Genomic DNA, 26,690 nt, shown 5'->3' with positions numbered 1-26,690 from the left:
GAAAAAGCAAGCGAGTTCCAGGAAAACATCTGCTTTATTGACTATGCCAAAGCCTTTGATTGTGTGGACCACAACAAACTCTGGAAAATTACAAGAGGTGGGAATACCTGACCACCTGACCTGCCTCCTGAGAAATCTGTATGCAGGTCAAGAAGCACAGTTAGAACTGAACATGGAACAACAGACTGGTTGCAAATCAGGAAAGGAGTACATGAAGGCTATATATTGTCACCCTGCTTATTTAACTTATATGCAGAGTACATCATGCCAAATGCTGGGCTGGATGAAGCACAAACTGGAATCAGGATTGCCAAGAGAAATATCAATAACCTCAGACATGCAGATGACATGACCCTTATGGCAGAAAGTGAAGAAGAACTAAAGAGCCTCTTGATGAAAGTGAAAGAGGAGAGTGAAAAAGTTGGCTTAAAACTCAACATTCAGAAAAGAAAATCATGGCACCTGGTCCCATCACTTCATGGCAAATAGATGGGGAAACAGTGGAAACAGTGACAGACTTTGTTTTCTTGGGCTCCAAAATCACTGCAGATGGTGATTGCAGCTATGAAATTAAAAGATGCTTGTTCCTTGGAAGAAAAGCTATGATCAACCTAGGCAGCATATTAAAAGGCAGAGACATTACTTTGCCAACAAAGATCCATCTAGTCAAAGCTATGGTTTTTCCAGTAGTCATGTATGGATGTGGGAGTTGGACTATAAAGAAAGCTGAGTGCCAAAGAATTGATGTTTTTGAACTGTGGTGTTGGAGAAGACTCTTGAGAGTCCCTTGGACTGCAAGGAAATCCAGCCAGTCAATCATAATCATGAATATTCATTGGAATGTTGGAATCCAGTCGTGAATATTCATTGGAAGGACTGATGGTGAAGCTGAAACTCCCAATACTTTGGCCACCTGATGCAAAGAACTGACTCACTAGAAAAGACCGTGACTCTGGGAAAGATTGAAGGCGGGAGGAGAAGGGCATGACAGAGGATGAGATGGCTGGATGGCATCATTGACTTGATGGACATGAGTTTGAGTAAGCTCCCGGAGTTGGTGATTTACAGGGAAGCCTGGCGTGCTGCAGTCCATGGGGTTGCAAAGAGTCGGACATAACTGAGCAACTAAACTGAGGACTCCCTAACACTGCTTTCCTCTGATGGAAATTACTGGACACTTCTCCACTGTTGCCTTGATTTTTTTAAACCTGCTGATTTTCCTCTGCAGTGTCTGGCTTTCCCAACATTAGCTGAGAAATTTTCTCCTTTGTCATTTAAATTGAAAAACTTTTTAATCTGGCTGTTGACTCATCTGCCAATTTATTTTGGGCCATATGAAGTATATTCTGTTCCCTTTTTGAAACTCATTTCTTCCACGTTGTTGCTTATGGCTTAGAAAATGAATTCTTATACTTTAATACTGTTAGGGCCACACCCTCATTTCTCATTTCCTTCCTTTTCCAAAGACATGACCCTTAGTAGAAAAAAGACATGAAAAGAAGCCCAGATTACACCTAAATTATCCTCTTTCACATTCAGAATTGTAGATTTATTAGGGATTTTGTGTGTATGTGTCTTTGATCTTAACAGCTTCGTTCATTTCCAAATAAATTGTCAGAAACAGGAAGTAGTTAGTTGTTTTGTTAAGTCATAATTTATAGTTTGAGCACTGACTTTCTGTTTCATCAGGTATATGTTCCAGGAGAACAGTTTGGATTTTGATTTTGATTGCCATATCATATATATCTGTGATATCTCATACACACACACACACAGTCGACCCTTGAACAACATGGTTTGAACTTTGCGAGTCCACTTACACTGTGATGAGTTTCAGTAGTAAACTCTACAGTACTACACAGTTTTTAGGTCGTTGAATCTGCAGATACAGAATAACTGTGGATAGACAGGGCTGGCTGTAGGTTACACGTGTTGTTCAAGGGTCAGTTCTGTATTCTTGTCAATTTAATCTTCAGTGAAGTGTTAGAAACCCATGGAAGTGGCCTGATGCTGAAATGGCCCCAAAGGATTTCCTGGGCAGAGGCCCATCTGTTGCTTCAGCATATAATAGCATTTTTTGCATCTGTTAATGCTTGTGATTCCTTCTCAGCTTTATGAAGCGTGATATTAATAGTTTATCTAAAAGGCATTGATTCACCCTCTGTGGCTAAGAAACGAGGTAGAATCTGTTCTCCCCATTTTGCAGATAAGCAAACAGGCTCAGAGAGGTTAGGAAGGAACTTGATCCTGAATCACACAACCCATCCGTGGTGGAGTTGGGCAATTTATCCAGGATTTTCTGATCCCGAATGGCCATAAATCATTAGTTGATTTATCTAATTATTTTTATTAGACATTTTTTAAGTTTAAATATTCTTTACTATTAGATGGTGTGTCATCATCATTCGAGGTTCTTGAATTGGAGATCCTATATCATTTTAGAGGGTTTGGCATTGATCATCAGTGTATAGGATGTGCAGTGCACTGGGAAATGCGGAAGTGGATAAGACACAGCTTCTGCCTTCAAGCTTCTCCCATAGTATCTAATGGGAGAGGAAAGTTACATGCACATTTAATTAATAGACAGGGAAGCGCACCTGACTCTTAAGTATACAGAGTAGTAAAATTCATTGTGTAGACTTATCTGCATGATTCTTGCCAACCAGTAGCTATTATAATTGAACAAGAGATAGTTTGCCCTATCTTTCATTGTGAAATGGTACACGTGTGAATTTTAGGTCGGTCCTACAAAGACACTCCATTTCTCTGTTGGTGAATGTAAGCTATGTAAATTGGCTATGGTTTTAATATAGACATCTTAAGATTAGGTTAATCTGATATTTTTATTTTGGGTGAATTTTAATGGTGGGTGGGGTTTTATATATAATATTTTATTGGTATGCCTTGTTTTTTCTCAGTCTCTTACACTAATCATTTTCTTGATGTATTCTTCAGCTCGATAACTATGGACAGCAAGAACTTGCAGATCTTTTTGTAAACTACAATGTAAAATCTCCCACTACTGGAAATGATCTTTCCCCTCCAGTGCCTTTTAACTTAATGTTTAAGACCTTCATTGGACCTGGAGGAAACATGCCTGGGTATGTATCACTTATTGTTTATGTAATTTATTATAACTACTTGTAATAAAAGGTAAATATTAGTAGCAACCATGAAGGAAAATGTTTGAAAAATGATTTGTACGAAGTACACACAAATATATTAAGGAGAAATAATGATAGATATATTCTAAAATTTTATTTCTTCTAATTCTTTCTGAGTATAATTTTTTTTATTATATATTGTCATTTGGGGGAGGGCATAAATACAGAAGTCTGTAATCATCACTTCTTATAGTTATTACTGCATAGGGCAGGAGAGAGAGTTGAAGAATGATTTTGAAGGATATTGAACCCATTGTTGAGGAAGACTTTAGAAACCATTTAGTGTAGATCACACTGCCCACTGGAACTTTCTGCAGTGTTGGAAATAGTCTATAAGCTGTTGCTGTCCAATATGGTAGCCACTACCCACTGCCATGTGGCTGTTGAGCATTTGAAATGGGGCTAGTGCTTCTGGGGAGCTGAATTTCTAAACTTATTTATTTATTTTTTGGCCATGCCACATGGCATGTGGGATCTTAGTTCCCCAACCAGCAATGGAACCTGTGGCCCCTGTGCTGGAAACAGATCTTAATCGCTAGACATGTGACTAGTGGCCTACCCTGTTGGACCGGATACATTTAGCTTGTTGATGCATTAAAAGGTGGTTTTTGCAGATAGAGTAGAAAACCTGTAACAGTTTGCAGTATGATCCAGAATTTATATGTTCAGATTCTTTGTTCATTGTTAGCAAAGTTAGTCAAAGTATTCCATTTCATAGCCTCAGATATTTTTCTCATGGTCTCATTTTAGGGTAAGACAGGATAGGTTTTGCTAGATAAAACTAGATCATGCTTCCTGGAGTAGAGAGTGAAGAATAACAAACACGAATTGTGACAGTGTATTATTGGAGTAAGACAGTGGGCTGGTTTAGGATATTTTGTGGAAAGAGGCAAAGGATGAGCCTTTCATTTTGTTAATACAGAGAGTCATAAAATGGGCCATGACCTGTGACCTGCCTTCCCACTGCTGTGAATTTATCTAAGGAAAGAATTCAAAAGGAAAGGAAGGTATACTTATCAAGAGTGTATTAATTAATGATAGAAGATAGTGGAACAAAACAGCAAAAATCTTGTTCAGTAAAGTTCTTGGGGAAAAAATAAAAAACAGCTAATTTTAATATGTCTTTAACTATTCCTACTTTAAAAGAGGATTTTAAAAGATAATTCAAGATAACCTGTGCTCTGAAAGTGGTTTATAACATCTAATTCTTGCTCTATGTCTTTAAGCAGTAACATAATGGGATTTTATTATGGATGTGAAAACAAATGTGACTACTTTGCCAAAAAAAAAAAGAGTATATAAATTGAAAGTAAAAATAACCTATTCATCCAGTAATTTGAGGACTGCTAAATAAATGATAGTAGTTTATTTTAGTAGAATACTCTGCAACTGTTAATAAGAAAAATTTACTGTTTTTTTAATAAAATGGAAAAGCATAAAAGAAAGAATTAATAATTTAGTACATTCTACTTAATAAATATGCATAGTAACTGTAACTATGCTTATATTTGGATAAAAACCAAAAAATAAAAAGAATTGATATATTAGAGTGAGAAGACGGTAAAATTTTATTTTTTGTTTAAAAATTTTTTTCCATAAAACGTTTCTTTTGAAGTAAGTTCTTGAGAGTGCTTTCTTGTGTGATATTTTGCACAGAATATTGTCTGTGAAATTGAAAAGAAAACAATGGCTATAATGGTATATTTGAGTGACTATGTCTTTTTAAAATGTGGAGAAAATCAGAAGCAGCCTTGGGCTGAAAATACAAAATACCACAAAGATTTGATCATTCTGGATTTCCCTATTTCTTTGTGTCTCTGGGTACAAAGAAGAAAATTATATGGAAAGCCTTGAAAATTGCCTGCTGTGATGTAATGGTTTTGTTGAGTGAGTTCTGATGTTAATTGTCAGCCTGTACTGGCTTCTTTTTATTAATAGTTCCACGGTTATGCTTTGATGTGGGTTAACAGCAGAGGGATGCTTAACTTTATTTTTAAAAGGATCTAAAATTGTCATCTGCCTCCAAAGTAAGTGATTAATCAGGAGAATATCTGAAGTTTTAGAGACATCATGAGAGAAGTCATCTTTGATTCACTGGAGTGATAAAATGACATTTCTAACAGTGGTATTTCCATACCAATCACCTGGTACCTTCTCTGTTACCTGTGTGAGAATGTTTGCTACTGAGGAAAATATCTATTTCTAAAACATTTTTAGGGCCCATACAGCTTTGTGTGAATAGTATATTTAGGACTTTTAGGATTTGTATCTAGAATTTCAGATTTATTGGAAAACATGATTTCTTCCTTTGTAACAGACTGGTTTGTTTAAATTTATAGATATTTGAGACCAGAAACTGCACAGGGGATTTTCCTGAATTTCAAACGGCTTTTGGAATTCAACCAAGGAAAGTTGCCTTTTGCTGCTGCCCAGATTGGAAATTCTTTCAGAAATGAGATCTCCCCTCGCTCTGGACTGATCAGAGTCAGGTACCACCCATGGTGTTCTGCTGGTGAAATTAGTGAGTGACTTTTGCATTGAAGTGGAAACAGAGGCTTGCTGATTTGAAACAGCTTTCTTCTTGCTTACCTCATTTTTAAACTTATTTCTTTTTGGTTGCCCTGGGTCTTCGTTGCTGCTCACGGGCTTTCTCTAGTTTCCGCAAGCAGGGGCTGCTCTTGGTTGCGGTGCACAGACTTCTCACTGGGGCGGCTTCTGTTGGCAGAGCACCGGCTCTAGGGCGCATGCTCAGTAGTTGTAGCGCCCAGGCTTAGTTGTTCCCCGCCACTTGGAATCTTCCCCGACCAGGGCTCAAACCCGTGTCCACTGCATTGGCAGGCAGATTCTTATCCACTGTACCACCAGGGAAGTCCTTTCTTACATGATTATATCTTTATTTTTATCCTCCAAAAAAGTTTGTTTCATGTTTGTTACCTTCAGTTGTAGTCTCTGAGATGATGGGCGGTTTTGAGTGACTGTGTGGTTTGAAGGGAAGGGGTGAATAGCTGACGTTTCACATCTGCTCCAAAATGATCTTTTCCCCTTGTTCATGTTCTGTTTTGAGGGTGGCAAGATCTTGATTGTCAACGCAGGCATTTCCTGGAAGTGGTGGTGGAGATGAGAGTAGGGTGATTTAGAAGGAGGTGAGGGTTATGGCAGGAGGGCCATCCTAGGCATCCAGGGCAGACAGTGTTGCTGGTGTTGGGGTGAGGGTGTTTCAGTAGCCAGTTGGTATTCCTCCACATATTTGGGGCACCTTTATGACAGAAAGTCCAGCTAGCAAGCCTGCTTCTGTCTACTCTAGTTCAGACAGTGTCTTGTCCCTATTCTAATAACCTCCCTTTGTCAGATGTATCCAGGAATGTGCAGAAAGGCATCTTGGTCCTGCTGAGTTATGTTTTTCTCATTATGAGTTAGCTATTTATGACTTAGGTTTTTTGCAATTTCTATACATTTTCTTAGTGATATTTTAAGGTAATAAATTTCATATAAAATGGGCTGTGTTGGTAAACTTCACTTTCTTTTTCTTAGACTCCAGAGTATTTTCCACAGCCCCAGCAGCCCACCCACTTCCTTTGTTCTCTTCTTGTCATGCTGTGCTTAGTCTCCCAGTCGTGTCCGACTCTTTGTGACCCCATGGAGTGTAGCCCGCCAGGCTCCTCTGTCCATGGGGATTCTCCAGGCAAGAGTACTGGAGTGGGTTGCCATGCCCTCCTCTAAGGGATCTTCCTAACCCAGGAATTGAACTGGGATCTCCTGCATCACAAGCAGATTCTTTACCAACTGAACTATGGATCTTACTTGCTGAAATTACAAGCATCAGGCATCGCATATCCTATAACTATCAGAGCATGCAAAGCCCCTGCCTAATCTTGTGAGTCCTGGTGACACCCTCTGAGGAGATGCTCCTATGTTCTCACCAGACTTTATCTTCAGGCCTGTAGTCCCTTCAGCTGAATGGTCTAGGAAAGGGAGAGTTCATGAGGAAGGAGCTTGTACAACTTAGAGAAGTGGAATGGGGAGTACCTGCTGAGCCTTGCTGCAAAATGAAAAGTAGTCCTAAATTTTAACTGGGTATTGTAACATTGACAAACTTGTCAGACTTGAATTTGTCTTATTTCTCAGTCTCTGGGTTTCTCCATGTCTTTTTTCCTTTTGCTTTTGGAAAAGAAAGTGTCTGCAAGCGTGCTTTCAGAATAGCTGTCTGAGACTGAGCTTGTCTAAAGCCAGTGTTTTGGAGAGGGTTTACATCAAAGAGAGTAACCGTTGAGTGATTATAAAGGACCATGAAGTAAGGCAAAACTTGGGGCCTGTGGAATAAAAAGTGATAAGCAGGGAAAGCAGTTTAGAACAGAGAAACGGTCCCAGGAGTTAATGGGGGAAAGTCCACTGGGGCTTCCTGCCATTTTATTTCCTGGTCTTCTGGATTTTGGTTGATTTTGTCATGTGCCTCTGCAGAATCCTGGTGGAAATCCATTCATCCTTCACAAGTCAGTATCTCCATGGTTTTTATTCCATGGTAGGGCTAGGACGGAGAAGGCAATGGCACCCCACTCCAGTATTCTTGCCTGGAGAATCCCAGGGACGGGGGAGCCTGGTGGGCTGCCGTCTATGGGGTCACACAGAGTCGGACACAACTGAAGTGACTTAGCAGCAGCAGCAGCAGCAGGGCTAGGACTTGTTTAATGTTTCAGCTTCTTCTTGACTTAAAGTTGGCAGGTGGTAAGTCTTTGTATAGCTGTGATCCCTTTCGTTTAGGTGGGGAGTATCAGTTGTCCATATGAAATTTTTTAAAATTAAATTTCATTTTGATTGTCTGGCTCTGTCTTCTGGTCTGATGACTATTTTGTCTCCACAGTTCAGGTAGAGTCTCTGAACGCAAAGACGAGAGACAGCTGATACAGTCAGTGCTTGTGATGATCTCCGTCTCCTGTCTGTGAGCTTGGATTAATTGACAGGACTTTGGCAGCTGATTATCTGGGGATTCTGGGCAGGGTCTTTATTTTGATCTGCCCTTCATTTTAGGTGTTCTCTTGCTGTCGTCCTGGTTGGAAGCTTTGTGAAGACAGACATCAAGCTTCTCTTGTCTGTCTCTCATTGCTATGCTCGCAGATGTTTGATAGCTTTTGAAAGGCAATTAAGATATAGGTGCTGCTGGACTGAACAAGAGATGATATTAAAAAGTAAAAGTAAAAAAAATAATCAAAGCTCTTTTGCAATGCATTTCATGTATTTTTAGGACCCATTTAAGCAATTTTTCATTACTTCTAAAACATCTGAGATAATCATGGAAGTGCCCTAGTAAATTATGTATGTGTGTTTTAAAGAAGAGAGATTTGATTTTGACTCATAAAATTAACTTAAAACATTCCCCCCCAATAGCTACTAAATTGCCATTCAGGGAAATCTTTTTGGGAAACCATTACTATGTGCATATTTATTTCATCATTATGCAGTTCGCTTGATGTTAGCTTGTTCAATTCATGCTTTACGTCCTCTGCCTTGAATAACACATCATTTAGGAAGCTGTTACTCTAAAGACACCAACTGTATGGTGCCATTATCAGTCATTTACTTGTTCAGAGCAATAAAAAGGAAGAAATCAGACTATTATAAAAAGCTAAATTCACTTTTAATTGCCATTCTTTGAGAAGTAAATATCAGGCACTTCATTTAGTGTGCATTAGTAAAGACTTGCCAGTGCTTTAAGAAAAATCGTTTTATTTGGAAGGCACTATTCAGTAACTCATTTTTTGTGTGTGTCTGACATTTGCTCAGAGTCTCTTAAATTTTATTTTTTAAAGATTGTTTTTTAATGTGGACCATTTTTAAAGCCTTTATTGAATTTGTTATGTTATTATTTCAGTTTTATGTTCTGGTTTTTTGGCCAGGAGGCATGTGGGATCAAGATCAAGATCACTCCCAACCAGGGAGTGAACCCACATCCCTGCATTGAAAAGCAGTCTTAACCATGGGATCACCAGGGAAGTTCCTGGGTTTTCCTAATTTTAAAAAAACTGTATCAATCTGTTCTTTAACAACTATTTTCCATATCATTCTGTGTTATTGTAAAATGAAGTTTAAAATAAGGGCTTTGTTCATTTTTTTTAAGTGTGCCACTTTTATCCTTTATATTTTTGCTTTCAGAGAATTCACAATGGCAGAAATTGAGCATTTTGTAGATCCCAGTGAGAAAGACCATCCCAAGTTCCAGAATGTGGCAGACATTTACCTTTATTTGTATTCAGCGAAAGCCCAGGTCAGCGGACAGTCTGCTCGGAAAATGCGCCTGGGAGATGCTGTTGAGCAGGTAAGAGTCCATAGATAACTTAATTTAGAGCATACTTCTTCCTGGAGTTCAGCACTTAGCAGATTCTGTGTACTGGATGATAAAATGTTTTGACAGTCACTTTATTTTGATTACAGTGTGTGGGTTTTTTTTTTTTTTTTACAGTATTTATTACACACTGTTTTTATAGTGGGAGGGAATTACCTGAATATGCCAATGTGTGGGCCATTGGGACTAACATGAAAAAAAATTTAGTAGGGCATGTGGAAAAACTTCGTTGGTTTGAGTTGTACCGCATCAGTTTTTTGGGTTTTTTTTGGCCACACTCGTCTTCATTGCTGCATGCAGACTTTCTCTAGTTGCGGTGTGGACTTCTCATTGTGGTGGCTTCTCGAGCTGTGGAGCACGAGCTCTAGGGTCTTAGGCTTTCGTAGTTGTGGTGTGTGGGCTCAGTAGTTGCAGCTTGCAGACTGTAGGGCTCAGACTCAGTAATTGTGGCACACCAGCTTAGTTGCCCCACAATAGCTGGAGTCTTCCCAGCCTAAGGATCGAATGCGTGTCCCCTGCATTGGCAGGCAGATTCTAACCACTGGACTACCAGGGAAGTCCCCCATCAATCTGACTTTTAACAATATGGACTGCTTTTGGGGAGACATTTTGACTCACAGGAAGCAAGCCCTTTATTTTAAACTCCTCTGTATTACCCATAACAATTGGGATAAGGGCTTGCATATAGTAGAATTTCTCTATGATTATTTGCCTAGAGAAATGAGTGAGTAAAAACTTGGTAACAGTAGTTGCTGCCTAATAATGGAATGAATTGCCCTGGGAACAATGAGCTTCCTGTCTGAAAATATTCAGGTGGAGGCTGAGTGATAATTTGTCAGCCATATTGCAGAGAAGAGCCCTGCAAGTGGGAGGAGATGGGGCTAGACGATGTCTAAAACCCTTCTGTACTAAAGTTGTAAGGGGATTTATACTATATGGGGCTCACAAGTTTTAGTGGATAAGAATACGTTAAAGCCCTCTCAGCGTGTCTTATGACTTTTGTTAATTCAGAAGGAGTATATGCCATTCCTTAGGGTCAATACTGTGAATGTCGTTTTTAGTACTGTAGACTTGGAAGGTATGAGGTAATAGGCTGAATTTTTGCTGACCCAGTGAGTATGGTGGAAAGATTTTGAATGACATCATTCATTATTATCTGCTTGTTAGCTTGACAGTTAAACTTTTGAAAATAGCCTTAATCACATTTTTGGGGTATTTCAGATCATTCTGAAAGCTGTATACATTAGCTTGCTTTGTGTTTCAAAGATTTTTCAGTAGATGATAAATAACTCAATGGAAAATGGTAACCTTGGCCTTCAGAAGCCTTAATGTTTGTGATTTTCTAAAATTCCTCTGTGCTTGTTTGCATGTTGCTTGCCTACTTGTCTATGAGCTTGTTTATTCATTTATTTTAGGGTGTGATTAACAACTCGGTGTTGGGCTATTTCATTGGCCGCATCTACCTCTACCTCGTGAAGGTTGGAGTCTCTCCGGAGAAGCTCCGCTTCCGGCAGCACATGGAGAATGAGATGGCCCATTATGCCTGTGACTGTTGGGACGCTGAGTCCAAAACATCGTATGTGAGTAGAACACAGTGGCTCTAACCACGTGATTTTCACGTTGTTAACTTAGACGCATAGATGTCAAAGCTGCCTTTTATGTGCTTCTTGTCAGAGTGGAACAAAAAGGAAAGAGATCTCTTCCTGAGCAAAATGGAAAAAGTAGTTGCCCCGGTGTGCTCTCATAAGAGGGGGCTACCCTTATGTCCCAGGATCCCTTTGTAGATATGGATGGCTTTTACAGAGAGAGAGAGAAGGCTGGTGACAGTGTGTTCCTGGCGTGTCCTTTGCTGGTGTGGGCAGTGTGATTGGTAACATGCCTGAACGCAGCTAAGATGGAGTGGCCACCTTCCTGACCCCCGCAGATACTGGAAGTGGTGGCCAGGCTGAGTAAAGAAGCCCATAGTGCTCTTCGTTTGGAGAGCTGTTTGGTAAATTTGGAGGATAGACTAGGAGATTCTGATCTCTTATTTACGAACTACCTTTTCTCAAATTCTGTGTATTTATTAATAATTCAGAGAAGACCTCCAGGTTACCTCTTCACTGTTCCTTCCCCCCCTCCACCCCCCAGACGTGAACATTAGTACTAAAGTCTAGGATTAAAAGGCATTTAGATATAGGAGGTGCTTTAGCATTGGTAGCAGTGGGAACAGGGCAGCAGCCACGAGAAGCGGGCCCCAGAGTCTTCTGCGTTTCCTTTATTTGGTATTGGAGAGACTTCTCACCCATACAGAGACTTAACTCAGGGTCCTTGATTCTCACATGCCCTTGGTTTCTCTTAAAAAGTAAAAATTTAAAAGTGCCTTCCTTTGAGAAAATAGGTTCTTTTTATTTTAATTAAAAAAAAATTTTTTAATGGTACTGGTACATCTATTTGCAGAGCAGGAATAGAGCTGCAGATGTAGAGAACAGACATGTGGGCACAGGGTAGGAAGGAGAGAGGAGCATTAACGCATCTACACCACCGTGTGTGAAATAGACAGCTAGTGGGAAGCTGCTGTAGAGCACAAGGAGCTCAGCTGGGTGCTCTGTGATGTCCTAGAGGGCTGGGGCGAGGGCAGTGGGAGGGAGGCTCACAAGGGAGGGGGTATGTATATACTGAGGGCTGATTCACGTTGTTGTACAGTAGGAGCTAACACAGCGTTGTAAAGTAGTTATCCTCCAGTTAAAAAAAAAAAAGTCATTTAAAAAATAGCAACCTTTTTTTGTAAAACGGAAAGTGAAAAATAATTCTTTAAGTGTGTTATATAAAAAGTGAAACTTCCAACTGTGCTCCCCAAGAGTATTCCATGTCTGTTTTCTCAGTCAGGGCTCAACAAACATTTTCCGTAGTAAACACAGTTAAGTGTTTTAGGCTTTGTGGATCTCTGTGGCTCTCTTCTGTTTTTTGTTTTTTCTTTTTTTAACAACCCTTTAAAAATATAAAAACTATTCTTAGTTCCATGACCCTTGATTTGTCAACCCCTATTCAAAGTAATTTTATATGCTTTAAAAACATATACATAAGTGACAGATAGCCAATAAACACTTGAAAAGATGCTCAACATCGCTCATTATTAGAGAAATGCAAATCAAAACTATGAGGTATGGTAGAAACCAACACAAAATTATAAAGCAATTTCTCACTAATTAAAAAATAAATAAAATGTTTTAAAAATACGCATGTGTATATGCATATATCTGTAGTGACTCTTATTGATATTGTTTTTAGCATATACTCTTAACTTTATTGAATTAGGAAAGAATCTGTTAGGTTTTTCTTGTTAGGTTAACTTGATTCACAAACTTACTTGACATATGTTTGCTTAAATGATAGTGGTAATTAGTTTTGGATTATAGGTGATCATTAGTTTCTTTATATGTACTAGATATTCTGAAATCTCTCTTTATTTTCAAGTTAAACCAATAAAGTGTTTTGTGTGAGAAGATTTCAAGCTAAACCAGACCCAGATTCTTGCTGTTTTCAATTTAGATTCTGAATCCTGCATGAATGGCATTTCATTTGTTTGTTCATTCGGTATTTGTAATTGTTAAGGGCTATATACCATTCTAAGTGTATCAGCCTATGTAATCCTCACAATAATTCCATTCATTGGTTCTATTTCTCAGGAGACTGAAGTGCTGAGAAGTTAGTTGATTTGCCCAAGTCTCAGCAAGGGAGTGGTGGAGTGGGGATGTGAACCAGGGCTGTCTGACTCCAGGCCCCTGCCCTTAACCATGGTGCTACACTGATTTCATAAACCCTCTGCACTCCTGCTCATCCTTTCTGAGTGTCACTGTGAGCTGTGGCCAAACCCTCAAGGATGGGAAGTCAGAAAATGTGGGATATACAGCATGGTGACTATAGTTAATAGTACTGTATTGTGTATTTGAAAATGGCTTAGACAGTAGATTGTAAAAGATCCCATCACACACAGACACGTGATTATAACTGTGTGTGGTGATGGATGTAACCTAGACTTATTGTGGTGATCATTTAGCAATATATACAAATATCAAATTGTTACATTATACACCTGAAACTAATATCATTGTGTATGTCAATTATATCTAAATTTAAAAGAATTAAAGAAAAAATTAAAAAGAAAATGTGGGCCTAGCTTTGAGATTAGGCCTCACATTTTGTGTAAGATCATAAGAAGACTGGACTCAGTTCAGTCGCTCAGTTGTGTCTGACTTTTTGCGACCCCATGAATTGCAGCACGCCAGGCCTCCCTGACCATTACCAACTCCCAGAGTTCACTCAGACTCATGTCCATCAAGTCAGTGATGCCATCCAACCATCTCATCCTCTGTCGTCCCCTTCTCTTCCCGCCCTCAATCTTTACCAGATTCAGGGTCTTTTCAAATGAGTCAGCTCTTCACATGAGGTGGAGGATTGGAGTTTCAGCTTTAGCATCAGTCCTTCCAATGAACACCCAGGACTGATCTCCTTTAGGATGGACTGGTTGGATCTCCTTGCAGTCCAAGGGACTCTCAAGAGTCTTCTCCAACACCTAACCAAAAGCTCTGAAGTAATAAACTTTTAAGGAGAGGGGGAAATGCTTTTAGAGACTTGAATATTTTCTTTTTGTGTGCTTCATATTGTATTTTTTTAAATAAAAAGGTTACTGATACAGTTAATGCTCTAACCTTTTCTTCTCTCTCCTAAGGGTTCACCATGATTTCAAAATTGTTGTCTACCATTCTCAGGCATATTTTTGTAGTTTCACCATTTAGTACATAAATATCTTCATCAATATCTTTAGTAAATGATAATGAGTAAGTATATGTTTAAGAACATAGATATATTAGTTGGCATCTTTAGTGACTCAGATGATCAAGTTACATGTTTTTAGCTTTTTTTTTCCCCCTTAATTCCTGTTTTGTTGTTTTTATGTGCTGGGGTTTCTGCGCTTATATTAGTTTTATTTTTGCCTCTTTGTTTGAAACACCCCATGTGGTAATATGTGCTTGGAAAGCTTATTAGGTGTTATGGTTGAATTTTCCCAAACTCTGGATCAAAGGCAAAAATAAGTATTTATGAGAAGGACTAACTAGACATCTGCTGAACTAATAAGCCTTTTGCCTCTTTGGTTCTTACTCAAATAACAGGTTCTTAAGAGTCTTTGAAAACACTTTAGATTGTGCTTTTGAAAAGTGACTTGGGCAATAACAAGAAATGGAACCTGCCACTGCTGTGATAGTAATGCTGTTATTAAGTTTTATTCTGTGATCTAAACAGTACCTGTTCTTTACTGAGTTTTCTTTTGTTGGGTAGGAAACTGGATTGAGTACAGACCCCCACATTTGTGGCCAGCTGAGATGTGTGTTAGTACAGCCATCTGATGCCAAGTTTTGAGGGCAGTAGACACTTCGTACAAAGAGAATGCAGTCATCCCTCAGTGGCTGCTGGGGTCTTGTTCCAGGACCCCCACCGACACCAAAATCCTGGGATGCTCCAGTCTCTTACGTAAAAAGGCTTAGTATCTATGCAGACCCTATGCACATCCTCCCATACACTTTAAATTAGCTAGGTTACTTATGATACCAAACATACTGTAAATGCTTTGCAAATAGTTGCCAGGTTTGCAGCAAAGTTTAAGTGTTTGTAACTTTCTGAACATTTTTTTTCTAAATACTTTCGATTCACAGTTGAATCTGCAGATGTAGAAGCCACAGATACAGAGGACTGGCTGTATTGCTGGGTGTTAACACTTAAATATGCCCTTCAGAATCTACTTACGGTTTTTCAAAACCTTTTTAGAGGGAAAAGGCCAATAAAACAATGAAGTAACAACATGGATAAAGTTCCTTTGTCCTCTTTGTCCATCTGTCCTCTCTGAGCTAAGTTTACATTTGTATGGTTTCTTCTTTGACCTTTCCGTGTGGTGAGTACTTACACAGAGTTTACCCACTTAAATTAACAGATTAAAAAGAAGAGGAAATAGATGACATTTCATATATTTGTGTTCCAGTTTAATAACGTCTTTCCAATATACAAAAATCGAGTGTGACTTTGGTATCACCATCATTGTTAGGCCAGCATTTTGACATTCCTCTTAGTTCTTAGGTTTTCCCTTGATCTCTGAGTCCTGGTTTTGGCATATGTCCATTCTGTGTATCCATCAAGGCTGATGTGATGCATTAGCACTCTGCTCATTTCCTCCTCCAGTGTAGTCTCGTTATTTTTCTTTTTCTTTCTTTTTGAATGATTCAGATAAATGTATACATGCTGTATTATTTTCCTTATAATTTCTCATAAATATCTTCCAGTGAAGAGTTACAAGCGAGACTGTAGGTGCAGGGCATGCTGTGATATAACTTAACTCCCAGTGGATTTCCCCCCACAGGTGTTAACTGTTGTATCTTTGTCACTTGCGTTTAGAGTGGCCATCGCCACAGCACCCTAATAGCATGTTCTTCTTTCTGCTGCTCTTCTGCTGTAATGCCATGATGTCTGTGGTAGTGTCTCCTCCTCCCAGCTTACCAGTGCCTTTGGTGAATCCCTGCCTTCCTGCCTGCAGCTATTATTGACCTTATTTTTCATCACCTGTGTTGGTCTCTGAACCCACAAGAGATTTTCAAGGGGCTAATTGGGTCACTCACCCTTGACTGTTGTCTTCTGTGGTAAAGACTGGTAAAACCCTTCCTCCTCTTGACTGTCTTCCTTGCTTTTAAAAGATTATGAAAGTTGTTTTCCTTCTCCAAAAACTTTTTTGAGGTGAGCACCACATTTAGATTTGTGGATGCCTATGTTCTGTGCTGACTCACAAAAGGGAGCTGGGTTGACCCCTGGCTCCTCCACATGAGCGGCAACAGGAAGTATCTGGGAGTGTGCTGTTGTGTGTGTCCTATGGAATTCGGGAGGTCGACTTCTGGCCAGGACTGTGATTTACTTGCTAGTGTAGAGCTCTTCTGAACTAGCCATGCCCTTCTCTTTGGCAGTTCTTAAAAGTGCACAGAGAGTAATGACTTTGTAGGTGGAAATTCTTTGATTTGAGCCAAAGTGCTAACAATACAATTGTATGGGCAGGAGGGAACCGTTACAGTCGTCTTTGGGAATCCATGGGCATTGGTTCTAAGACCCCTTGTTGTTGTTGCTCTTGTTTGGTTTCCCAGTTGTGGACTGCAGCATGCCAGGCCTCCTTGTCCCTCACCATCTCCCAGTTTGCCCAAGTTCATGTCCAGTTTATCGGTGACCCCTTGTGGATGCCAAAATCCATCGATGCTAAAGTGTTTTATGGAACAGAGTGTTGTGCTAGTGGTTTCTACCACATTCATTTTGACTTCTGGTCAAAAATTTGAAAGAGATCTACAAGTTTTGTTTAGGTTCACATTTTATTTGCATAGCTAAATCCCAGCAAATACTAGTTTACCCCACATTCACAATATGGCAAAATAATTCTGTCCAGAAAATAAAAAGACTATTTTGTGTACATGTGTGGATTATATTTTATAAGATTGCTACTGCTTGATGTATAAAACTGTACCCATTTCAAACATTTGTAAAAGTTGAGTGGAAATTCTATAATTGAATTATTCATGAGTACGTATAATCTGCATGCATTTGTGAATGAACCTTGTGTGAGTTACAGATGTTTATTATGTCTTCTTAGGGCTGGATCGAGATTGTTGGATGTGCTGACCGTTCCTGTTATGACCTGTCTTGTCATGCGAGGGCAACCAAAGTCCCACTCGTAGCTGAGAAACCTTTGAAAGAGCCCATATCCTTTCTGGTCACTTCTGCAAATCAGGAGTAAACATCTTGAAAATGGATAAGTTCAAGACTGTACCTTGATCTGTGGATAAACTGAGATGTTTTAGTACTTTATTTAAACCAATCATTTTATGCATCTCACTGTTGTTTCTTGTTCTCTTTACCTATAGTCTAACATGTGCCCACTCAGTGTTTGGTCCTTGAGAGAAAAATGCTCTGTATCTCTCAGGATGTTGACCAGTTTTTCTCAGCCGTTTCCAACACCTGTGTCTGCGTACATGCTCTTTAGATAAAGGGTGCTTGGTGAATGTTTTCTCTGTTAAAAGATGAATGCCCTTTTATGATGAAATAATATATCTCATTTGATCTGTAGATCAGCAAAGGAGAAATTTCCTTCCTTTACCAATGAGATTGTAAGTTTATCTAAGGGCTAGAGTGGTGACAGGAAGTAGATCCTATTGTGCTGACATAAAGAAACAAATGAATTGTTATCAGAGTTCATTATGCTATGTATTGGGTTTTTTGCTGATTAGATAATGTCCCTTTATCTCATTGTAACTTTGGAAAAGTCTTTTTTGATGATGTTCACTTATTTTGAGTGGGGTTTATCTGAATGATTTTATGAGTAGTTGTTTTGTCTTGTACTTGAAATCAGCATAAAGAGGATCTTGGGAACTGGTAGTTGTTTTAAGTCAATGAAGGCTTGTCCTCAGAATCATTTCTGGAAGTACTGGGGCAGTTCTGTAGCTTTGTATTCCTTGACCCCTTCATACAAAACAGTCAGTGTTGTTCAGTTTGAACCCAATAAGGGAGCAATTGGTAAGGCGTATAAGAAGGATGCAAAGCTGTTGATGGAATACCTTGCCATTTGTGATGAGTGTTACATTACAGAAATGGAGAAACTGCTGAATGAAAAAGGGTAAGTTTTAAGATGTGTACTTTAACATGGGCTCCAGTCAGCCATGTTCTCTTTGCCATGTTTTGAAAATTAGGGGGACATTAGTTTCTTTAGAAATTTTTGCAAGTGAGTACCATCTCTTGGCTACTTTTGAGGGACTGTTTGTTGAGATTTTGGCATTGAGGCCTGGAAGTAGACTTAAAATGGACTACAAAGACCTTTCTTCCTCCCAATAACCTTCTTAAAGAAGGAGACTTACCCACGGTAATTAGAAACTCCATCTATCTCTCAAGTCAATACCCTTTTTCTGAGTTTTGGAGTCCTGAGCATAATTGTTGTAAGTATAAATGAAAAACCATAGAGAAGAATCTTTAAAGGAATTCAGCAAAATTCATTAAACAGTGTAGAATTTACCATGTCTGGCAAACAATAAAAAAAATCTCTAGCCATATGAAAAAGCATGAAAAGACCCAAAATAAGGAGAAAAATCAATCAAAAGAAATACCCAGAAGTGACAAGCATCATGGAAATAATACAGAAGGATGTTAAAACCGTGTTCATGTGCTCAAGGTCATAAGAGAAACCATGAACATATGAAGTGGGAAATGGAAAAGTACATATTTTAAGAAACCAAATGGAACATCTAGATAGAGGTGATATCACAAATGTAATTGTGTGTACGTAGCCACAATACAGTCTAATGAAATCTTCTCAGGTTCTTACAGACAAAAGCCTATACCCGCCGAAAATGGCTTTTCAAAAAAAATACTTCAGGAAAAAGAAGAGATATTTTCAGACAGAAAACTTGGAGGATACATTGTCAGCCAGAGTTACACTACAGGAAATGTTAAAGGAGTTCTTCAGGCAGAAGTGTGGAAACTTAGATCTACCCAAAGAAACTAAGAGCTCTAGAAATGATGGCTGTGTGGGTGATATGAGTGACATTTTCTTTCATTGATTTAAAATGACATCTCTAAATTTCTTTGAAAGATAACGGGTTGTTTAGAGAAAAATATTAAGTGTATTGTGAAATTTGTAATGTGTAGAAATAGCATTTGTGTCATCAGCCCAAAGGATGGGAGCCAAGTATTGGGAATATGTAAGAATATGTATACTTTTGTAACGAGCACATGTTACATATGCTAAGTTTAATAAAAAGGGACTTGTAGTCAACTTTAGATAATTGCCTGGATAAGACACGGAGAAACCAAAGGGATGTAACTAATAAACCAATAAGGGCGCTAAAATGGAATAATAAATGCTCTAGAAAAAGATAGGAGAAGAAAAATGAACAAAGAACAGATGAGACAAATAGAAAACAACTCAGGAAGTGGTAGATTTCAACTCAACAGTATTGATAGTTATTTTAAATATAATGATCAAAACACTCAAATTAATAGCCATGTCAGACTGGTTAAAAAATTCGAGACCCAGTTAAATATTGTTTACAGGAAACCAACTGTAATTTTAATACAGACATACTTTGGAGATATTGTGGGTTTGGTTCCAGACCACTGCAATAAATTTGTCTCAATAAAGTGAGTGACACAAATTTTTTTTGTTTCACAGTGCATGTAAAAGTTATGTTTACACTATAATGTACTCTGTTAAGTGTGCAATAGCATTATATTTTTAACAACAGTGTATGTACCTTAGTTTAGAAATATTTCATTGCAGAAAAATGCTAACCACTATCTGAGCCTTCAGCAAGTGGATATCTGTAGTAACATCAAAGTCTTCTACTGATTATAGATCACTATAACAAGTATGATAATAATGAGAAAGTTTGAAATATTGTGAAAGTTACCAAAATGTGACTCAGAGACATGAAGTGAGCAAATGCTGTTGGAGAAGCAGCGCTGATAGACGTGCAAACGCTGGGTGGCCACAAGCCTTCCAATTTGCCAAAAAATGCAACGCTTGTGCTTCTTGTGAAGCACAAGAAAGCAAGGTATGCCTCTACTCAAATTTTAGGTTTAAAGGGAAAAGAATTTTTAAAATATTTCCCATAAAAACATTAATCAGGAAGGTGGAGTGCCTTATTAACATCAAAGGAAACTTAAGAACAAGAAAAATTATCAGGTTGTATTTCATAATGATAAAAGGATCATCAATTCATCGAGAACATACATCACTTCTAGCCATGTGTGCCACTAAAAATCACCTCAAGATATGTAAAGCAAACTTGACAGAACTGAACAGGAAATTAGACAAATTCACAGTGACAGTTAGAGATTTTTATACCCCTCTCAGTGGTTGGTAGACAAAAAAGAATTGGTAGGAGTTTGAAGGTATAAACACTATTTATCAACCTACTTGTTGTTTGTAGAATACCTAATAACTGGAGTATATACTTTTAAATACATTTGGAACATCTTTCATATTTTTTGTATCACAGTGCAAAGAATGACTTGGCATTTTCAAAGGGTTGTTTTTTAATAAACGCAGTATGGGAGTCTGCTTATGGTCTCCAAACCCAGCACATTTTATAACTGAATATTTCATGATTAGCCCTATACAGAAAGATTGCCACACCTTGTCATAGACATTAGGCTAAGTGAAAGCTTTACACAAAAGATTATATGCCAGACTCTAGGAGAGACAAACCTGGTTTAGAGTAATAGAAAGCACATCAGTGGTTGAGTGAGAATGGAGGGGATCAAGAGAGAAGGGACCCAGGGGAACTTTCAGGGCCATAGTGGGTGCATATGTATAGGTATTTGTCAGCTATTGCAAGATGAACACTTCGAAGTTGAAAACAAAATTATCTATTTCAATAGGAAAATTTTAAAACATTTCTGGTCTCCTAGAATTAATGTCTGTTTATGCTAGAATAACCTCATATCCCATTAAAGTTAACATAGGTTACTAACAGATTTATATACAAACAAGACAGCTTTTTAAAAATTATTCTCAATAGTAACTGTCTCCTTGCTAATTTCAGCTTTTTTATAATTGTTACATACCCTACACTTAGACTGTGCTCACAGAGAAAATATATATGATACTGTCTATGTGGAGTCTTTAATACATGCATGCACAAACTCCAGAATAGTAAAATGGGAAGAAATCAATGAAAATCATTCATGTGATGCGTGAGACCATCAGTGCTAGAAACTAGCAGAATGCAGTGCACCATGTAGCAGCCATACAGCTCCAAGGACAACCACCTGAGGGCTCTCTTCCCAGCACCAAGCTGCTCGTGAGGCCAGACACATCTAAACTGATCATAGTGTAATGGAATGCCTCATAAGCTAAAATACAGGTGTTGCATGAAGTGCTTTATAAAGGTGAATTCTTATAACCTGAAATGGAATGGGCATATCTCAGGATAGAAACATGAAGCAGTCAGTGATTTGGGGGGGGATAGTATTTTATATTGACATATCAAGCAGAATCTTTAAACTTCTTTTAAGCTGATCTTCATCAGCATAAGTATAAAACTTTAGTTTGGAAAAAGTGGGAATTTAAAAAATTCTTTCTGTAAGATGACAAGTTGGTCATTTTTACATTTGTTGGGATAGTAATGAGAACAGTGGTCTTTTTGCCAGCAGACCTGTTTCTGACAAATGTAATTATTCTATAACTGAGTTTTTAAAAAAATTTTCTTTAGTTTTATCTTGATCTCAGAATCAAGGAGTTGGTCACTAAGTCACTTGTGGAATTTTATAAGACTAGCCACATATTTGGGTGCCTTCCAAAATACTGTTTGGTGCTGTTGTTAGAATAATACTTAATTTGGTACTCCTTATGAAGAATTTAAATTTGACTTCAGTTGTTATATCTGGATTGTTGACCAAGTTGTATTACACATAAAATGAAAAGAGGTTTAGCAGTCTGTAAAACTCCTTTAAATTAAGGCATGGGCATATGCGTCTTCACTAATATGTGCTTTGTTTCATTGTAGGGAATTTACTGTTGAAACTGAAGGGAAAACATTTCAGTTGACAAAAGATATGGTCAATGTGAAGAGATTCCAGAAAACACTACATGGTAAATTTGTAAAAATAATTAAGGAGCAAGCAGACAAAAATCATTACTCCTTAACAGCATTTTTTTTATTTTTAAGTTTCATAGCATAACTATTTTATGGAAAATTTGAAGAAGAAAATGAATCCTTAATGTTACAGCCCTAAATTTGATGAATATGTTCAAGACATTACCTTGTTTTTTAAAAAAGAAAAAAAAAAAAAACATAATTGTACTCATACTTAAAAATAACTTATAATGCCATCTTTATATGTTCTGTGACCAAGGCACATATGAAGAGTATCTCTTTGATTAAAAGCATCTTTTCTTTTTTCCCTCACTTTAAGGAAAAATTCTTTTATTTTTTAAGCAAAAGAGAGAACTTATCCACACTGTCTTTTCTGGCAGATTAACTTATTAAAGGTCATTTAGGCTAGTGGTCGTTCATGCTTTTTAAAAGCCAAGGAGATGATTATTGTTTTGTAGGACAAATTCTATGAGTTGGTAAGTGAATATTTTGGAGAAGGTATGAAGGATTCTTGGTTGAATTGATGCTCCTGGAAACTGCAAGTAGTGGGTATTTGAGACACTACTGCCCGTGGAGTGAGCTGGCCTCCTTTTCCATTTGTTTTTGGCTTGCCTCGTTGTTGCTAGGCCGCATGGAGTGGTAAAAGCAGTCAGAGCAGTGATAGGAGAGAGCAGGGGAGCCCTTCTTCATGCCCTGAGGCCTTTTAGCCACATCCTGGCAGCTGGCTTAGAGCTGTCCTTCAAGATGCCACCTTATGGGCAGAAAATGCCTTGGTCATTTCTCAAATGTTACTCGCATGTGCGAGCTTTGGGTTCGAGTTATCTCATTTCTCTTGAAACAAGCTCTCAAGGTGAGGGTCAGTTTAGTTAGATGTGGATAGTGCTTAGCCATGGTTCCTTTCTGAATAATAAGTGATAATGAAGACAATTCCGATGTATACCACAAGTATAACTGCACCCATGGGAAGAGCTGTGGGTTTCCTGGTCTTTGATTGACTTCTGGTACCTGAGCAAGCTCTTCTCTAATGGACTCCTGACCCCAGAATCTTGGAAATACAATAGCAGTAACCTGACTGTCTTAAGGAGTTCCCATCCAGATAGTAAGATAAAGAGTAAAGCACAAATCACATGATACTTGTATGTAGGAGTTGTTTTCATTAAATTTGCCAGCTGCGGTAGTGGATTTTTAATTCTAGCAAAGTCTTACAGAAGCGCTAGAGTTTCAGTGCTTTCTGCATAGGTGAGGCAGAAGGCATTGCTCATAGCTTACCAACTTGGTGAAGGAATACACTGGTATCTTGTTTTATTTTTTATGGTATGTAAACAATTAAATTTGGTGAAAAAAAAAAAGTTTTCCTCTCCTGTTTTCTCTTTAAAGGCATCATGTTTTCTACCAGGAAATGGTTTTTAGGAATGTTCTGATTTTTTTTTTTTGTCCTGCTGTACAGGATCAATCACAATCCATCTAGAATAGAGATATTTTTAGGGCCAGTTAGAATTGTTTCGAGAGGACCCGAAGTGCATCATGTGGGGTTTAAGAGAGTCTTACTGAATTTCTGTCTGTCTTACAGTGGAAGAAGTTATTCCAAGTGTAATCGAACCCTCTTTTGGCCTGGGCAGGATCATGTATACGGTATTTGAACATACATTCCAGGTTCGCGAGGGAGATGAACAGAGAACGGTGAGTTGCCATGCAAAGTGTACTGTTTGTTGTCTTACAGTGTCAGAGAATGACATCTCCTGAGTGATGTTAAGACAACTCTGAAACAATCAGTTATTATTTACTGGAATATTAACACCTTTGCTTAACTGTTTACGAAGCAAAGCACTTCCTTATCTCATTTGTGCTTTCGAATGTGTAGGTTATTCCAGATGCCATTGTTTTAGTTGCTTCTGAGTTCTGAGACAACATATTACTTTGGGAGAGCTGTCTGTATTGCATCAAGGGAAGAAGGCGATGATTTATAGAATTTGGACAAACTTAAAAACTGTGTTTATACTTTGGTAAAGCATTAAAAGGAACCTTCTCAAACTGCATGTAATTGTCTGAGGTATTTTGAGGGTAAAGATGTAAATTCCTAGGTTTTAGTCCAGAGATACAGATTGACTAGGTCTGAGACCCCAGGATCCAGGTTTGTGTGTGTATGTGTGTTTATAAGAAACCCAGATGATTTCATTGTGGGAGATTGACATACTATAAATTGAGCAGAAGTATGTGACGTGTAGGCTTTCCCAGCATTCAAACCTAGCTAACGCTGCATGTTTTTAGGAAGTCTTCATCCACCAAGCTTTCTTTTGGCTCCAGTGCTTTTGAATTGCTGCTCCATGTCTTCCACATAGCTCTTCATTATGGCTTATTTCGCCTTCCTCACCTAACCTCCGGTTGTGGAAATTATACGCCTTTGATGTATAACTACAGGTTTCCAGGAAGTTCACTCAGAAGAAGAATGCTAGAGAGGAAAGGTTGTACAGGTCAAAGCAACTGAAAGAAGCATTCTTACCTGTGTGACCAGCTAAAGCTGAGTGTGTACACAATGCTGGACATCAGCTCTGTAGTTTATCCTAGGGCGTTTAGCCTTAAAGATGAACTGATTAGTTCTCGGTTGGATGGCATCACTGACTTGATGGACATGACTTTTGAGCAAGCTCCCGGTGTTGGTGATGGACAGGGAAGCCTGGCGTGCTGCAGTCCATGAGGTTGCAAAGAGTCGGACATGACTAAGCAATTGAATTGAACTGAACTGAACTGATGAGTTCTTGGCACCAATATTTTTAAAAGTTTGACATAACTATTGATAATGTACAGCTAATAAAGCTACTCTTTTATTCTGTGCCCTAAAGTCACATCTTCATTTCCTGACGTTTAAGGAGTGGCTTTTCATTCATTAACAGATAGCAGGAACCTGAGCCTGGACCCCAGAGATAAGACATAAGGGATGGTTCTTCCTGAGGAATGACATCATACTTTACTGAATGTGCCCTTTTTTAGAGACCAAGTTTGCTTCAAACTTTTCCTGGTTATTTTTCTAATTAAGAGTTTTTTTTAGAAAAGCTTTCAGCTATTCCTTTGACTCTATCGTGATAAAACTAAAGTTGTAATAGAAATTTCTTAAAGGCTAGGCAAGAATAAGTTATAGTGTTTTATGAATTACATAGAGATTTCATCATGAAAAGGAATTTGATTAGGCTTTAAGAAGCCAAAAATGTTTCTAAATTACTAGCACATAGTCCCTCAATCCATTTTCCTATAAATTTGGTATAAAAGCATTGCTGGTTAGATAAAAAAAAAAAACCACCATTTTTCTATAAAGTCAGTTCCCCACTTCTCTCTCACATTAAATGGAATTATCATAAGAGGAGGAGAGGAGTGGAATTAGGAGTGTTCCACAATTCATGTGCCATATTGGTGCAGTCTAGGGTTTATTTACAGTGGAATAGTCACCATTGCTTGACATTTTAAGATTAATTAGGCTTTTGGGGGGCCAAACTGGACCCCATGTCATTCATTATTTTTATGGGACCTATTCATTCTGAGTCCCATATTCTTGCCTTCAAGTGAACCTTTTGTACAGATCCTATTTAAGAACTATCTTCAGCTCTCATTTCCAACCCAAAATGGTAGAATTGTTTGCCTTCTGCCATATATTTTTGCTTTCTTTTATTTCTGAGTAACTCTGAAATCTGTTTCAGGAGCAGTTTAGGAGGGCTGTATTTCTCTCTGGGTATACAGAACCTCATTTTGGGTTTTTTGTTTGTTTTCTTCCTACTGCTTATTTGGGACATGCATTTGTAAGCTAATTAAACTGTTCTGTTTTACTTAGTCCCTAAGACTCAGACATCTTCAACTATGTTGAATCTCTTAAAGGACAGAATGGAATTTTGTCTGTCGACACTACTTTTTTGATGATTTGGGGGTAGGTTCTTAGGGATCTCCACAGAAAGAAGTAAGGCTTTTAAGTAGTACCAAATAATTACCATCTTAGATGTCAGTTTTCAGAATACTTTGCATCATTCAGTGTTTTCATGATTGACCTGCAAAGCAGGCAGAGCAGATAGCAGAGGCCCGCGTTTTAGACAGAGAAGCTGAGATGCAGAGCAGCAGAGCCCACTGAGTTGGTCCAGACTCTGAGCTGGAAACCAGGTCTTTGTGATTCTAACTCTGGTTATCTCGCTATGTTTTATCACACTGCTTTTTAACATCCTATTTTCCGGTATTTTGATAGTGAAATTTGGACATTAATGTTTAGATCTTTATACATTAACGCATTTCAATGTCTTATTAAATCATCTAGTTCTTCAGTTTCCCTGCTGTAGTAGCTCCATTCAAATGTTCCGTCCTTCCACTGAGCCAGAACCAAGAGTTCATGCCATTCGTCAAAGAATTATGTAAGTAAATCCAGTTGGTTAATCTCCATGGGAATACTGTCAGGCAGACTGAATTTTAGGAAATGTCTCTTAAAAAAAAAAGTATTGAATAAAGAGTATGCTTGCTCGGGATGTTCTCTCCTGGCATTTGAATGAGTTGGGATAGACCCGA

The 26,690-nt window shown here is 38.3% G+C and overlaps 1 protein-coding gene across 1 annotated transcript in view; it reads left to right on the top strand.

The window, feature by feature from the left end:
• GARS1 (glycyl-tRNA synthetase 1) overlaps positions 1–26,690 on the top strand; it is a 49,702-nt gene that overhangs the window by 20,546 nt on the left and 2,466 nt on the right. Inside the window, exons 7-15 of the mRNA XM_052638450.1 lie at positions 2,956–3,101; positions 5,504–5,653; positions 9,312–9,474; positions 10,917–11,081; positions 17,159–17,266; positions 18,033–18,178; positions 22,065–22,150; positions 23,725–23,834; positions 26,446–26,539. Of these exons, the coding sequence (XP_052494410.1) occupies positions 2,956–3,101; positions 5,504–5,653; positions 9,312–9,474; positions 10,917–11,081; positions 17,159–17,266; positions 18,033–18,178; positions 22,065–22,150; positions 23,725–23,834; positions 26,446–26,539 (1,168 nt within the window). The remainder of the gene's footprint in view (positions 1–2,955; positions 3,102–5,503; positions 5,654–9,311; positions 9,475–10,916; positions 11,082–17,158; positions 17,267–18,032; positions 18,179–22,064; positions 22,151–23,724; positions 23,835–26,445; positions 26,540–26,690) is intronic.

The sequence above is a fragment of the Budorcas taxicolor genome, chromosome 4 (assembly GCF_023091745.1).
Source record: "Budorcas taxicolor isolate Tak-1 chromosome 4, Takin1.1, whole genome shotgun sequence".
Lineage (NCBI taxonomy): Eukaryota > Metazoa > Chordata > Mammalia > Artiodactyla > Bovidae > Budorcas > Budorcas taxicolor.
Note: the sequence above shows the minus strand (reverse complement) of the source record. Positions and strands in the feature narration are given on the sequence as shown.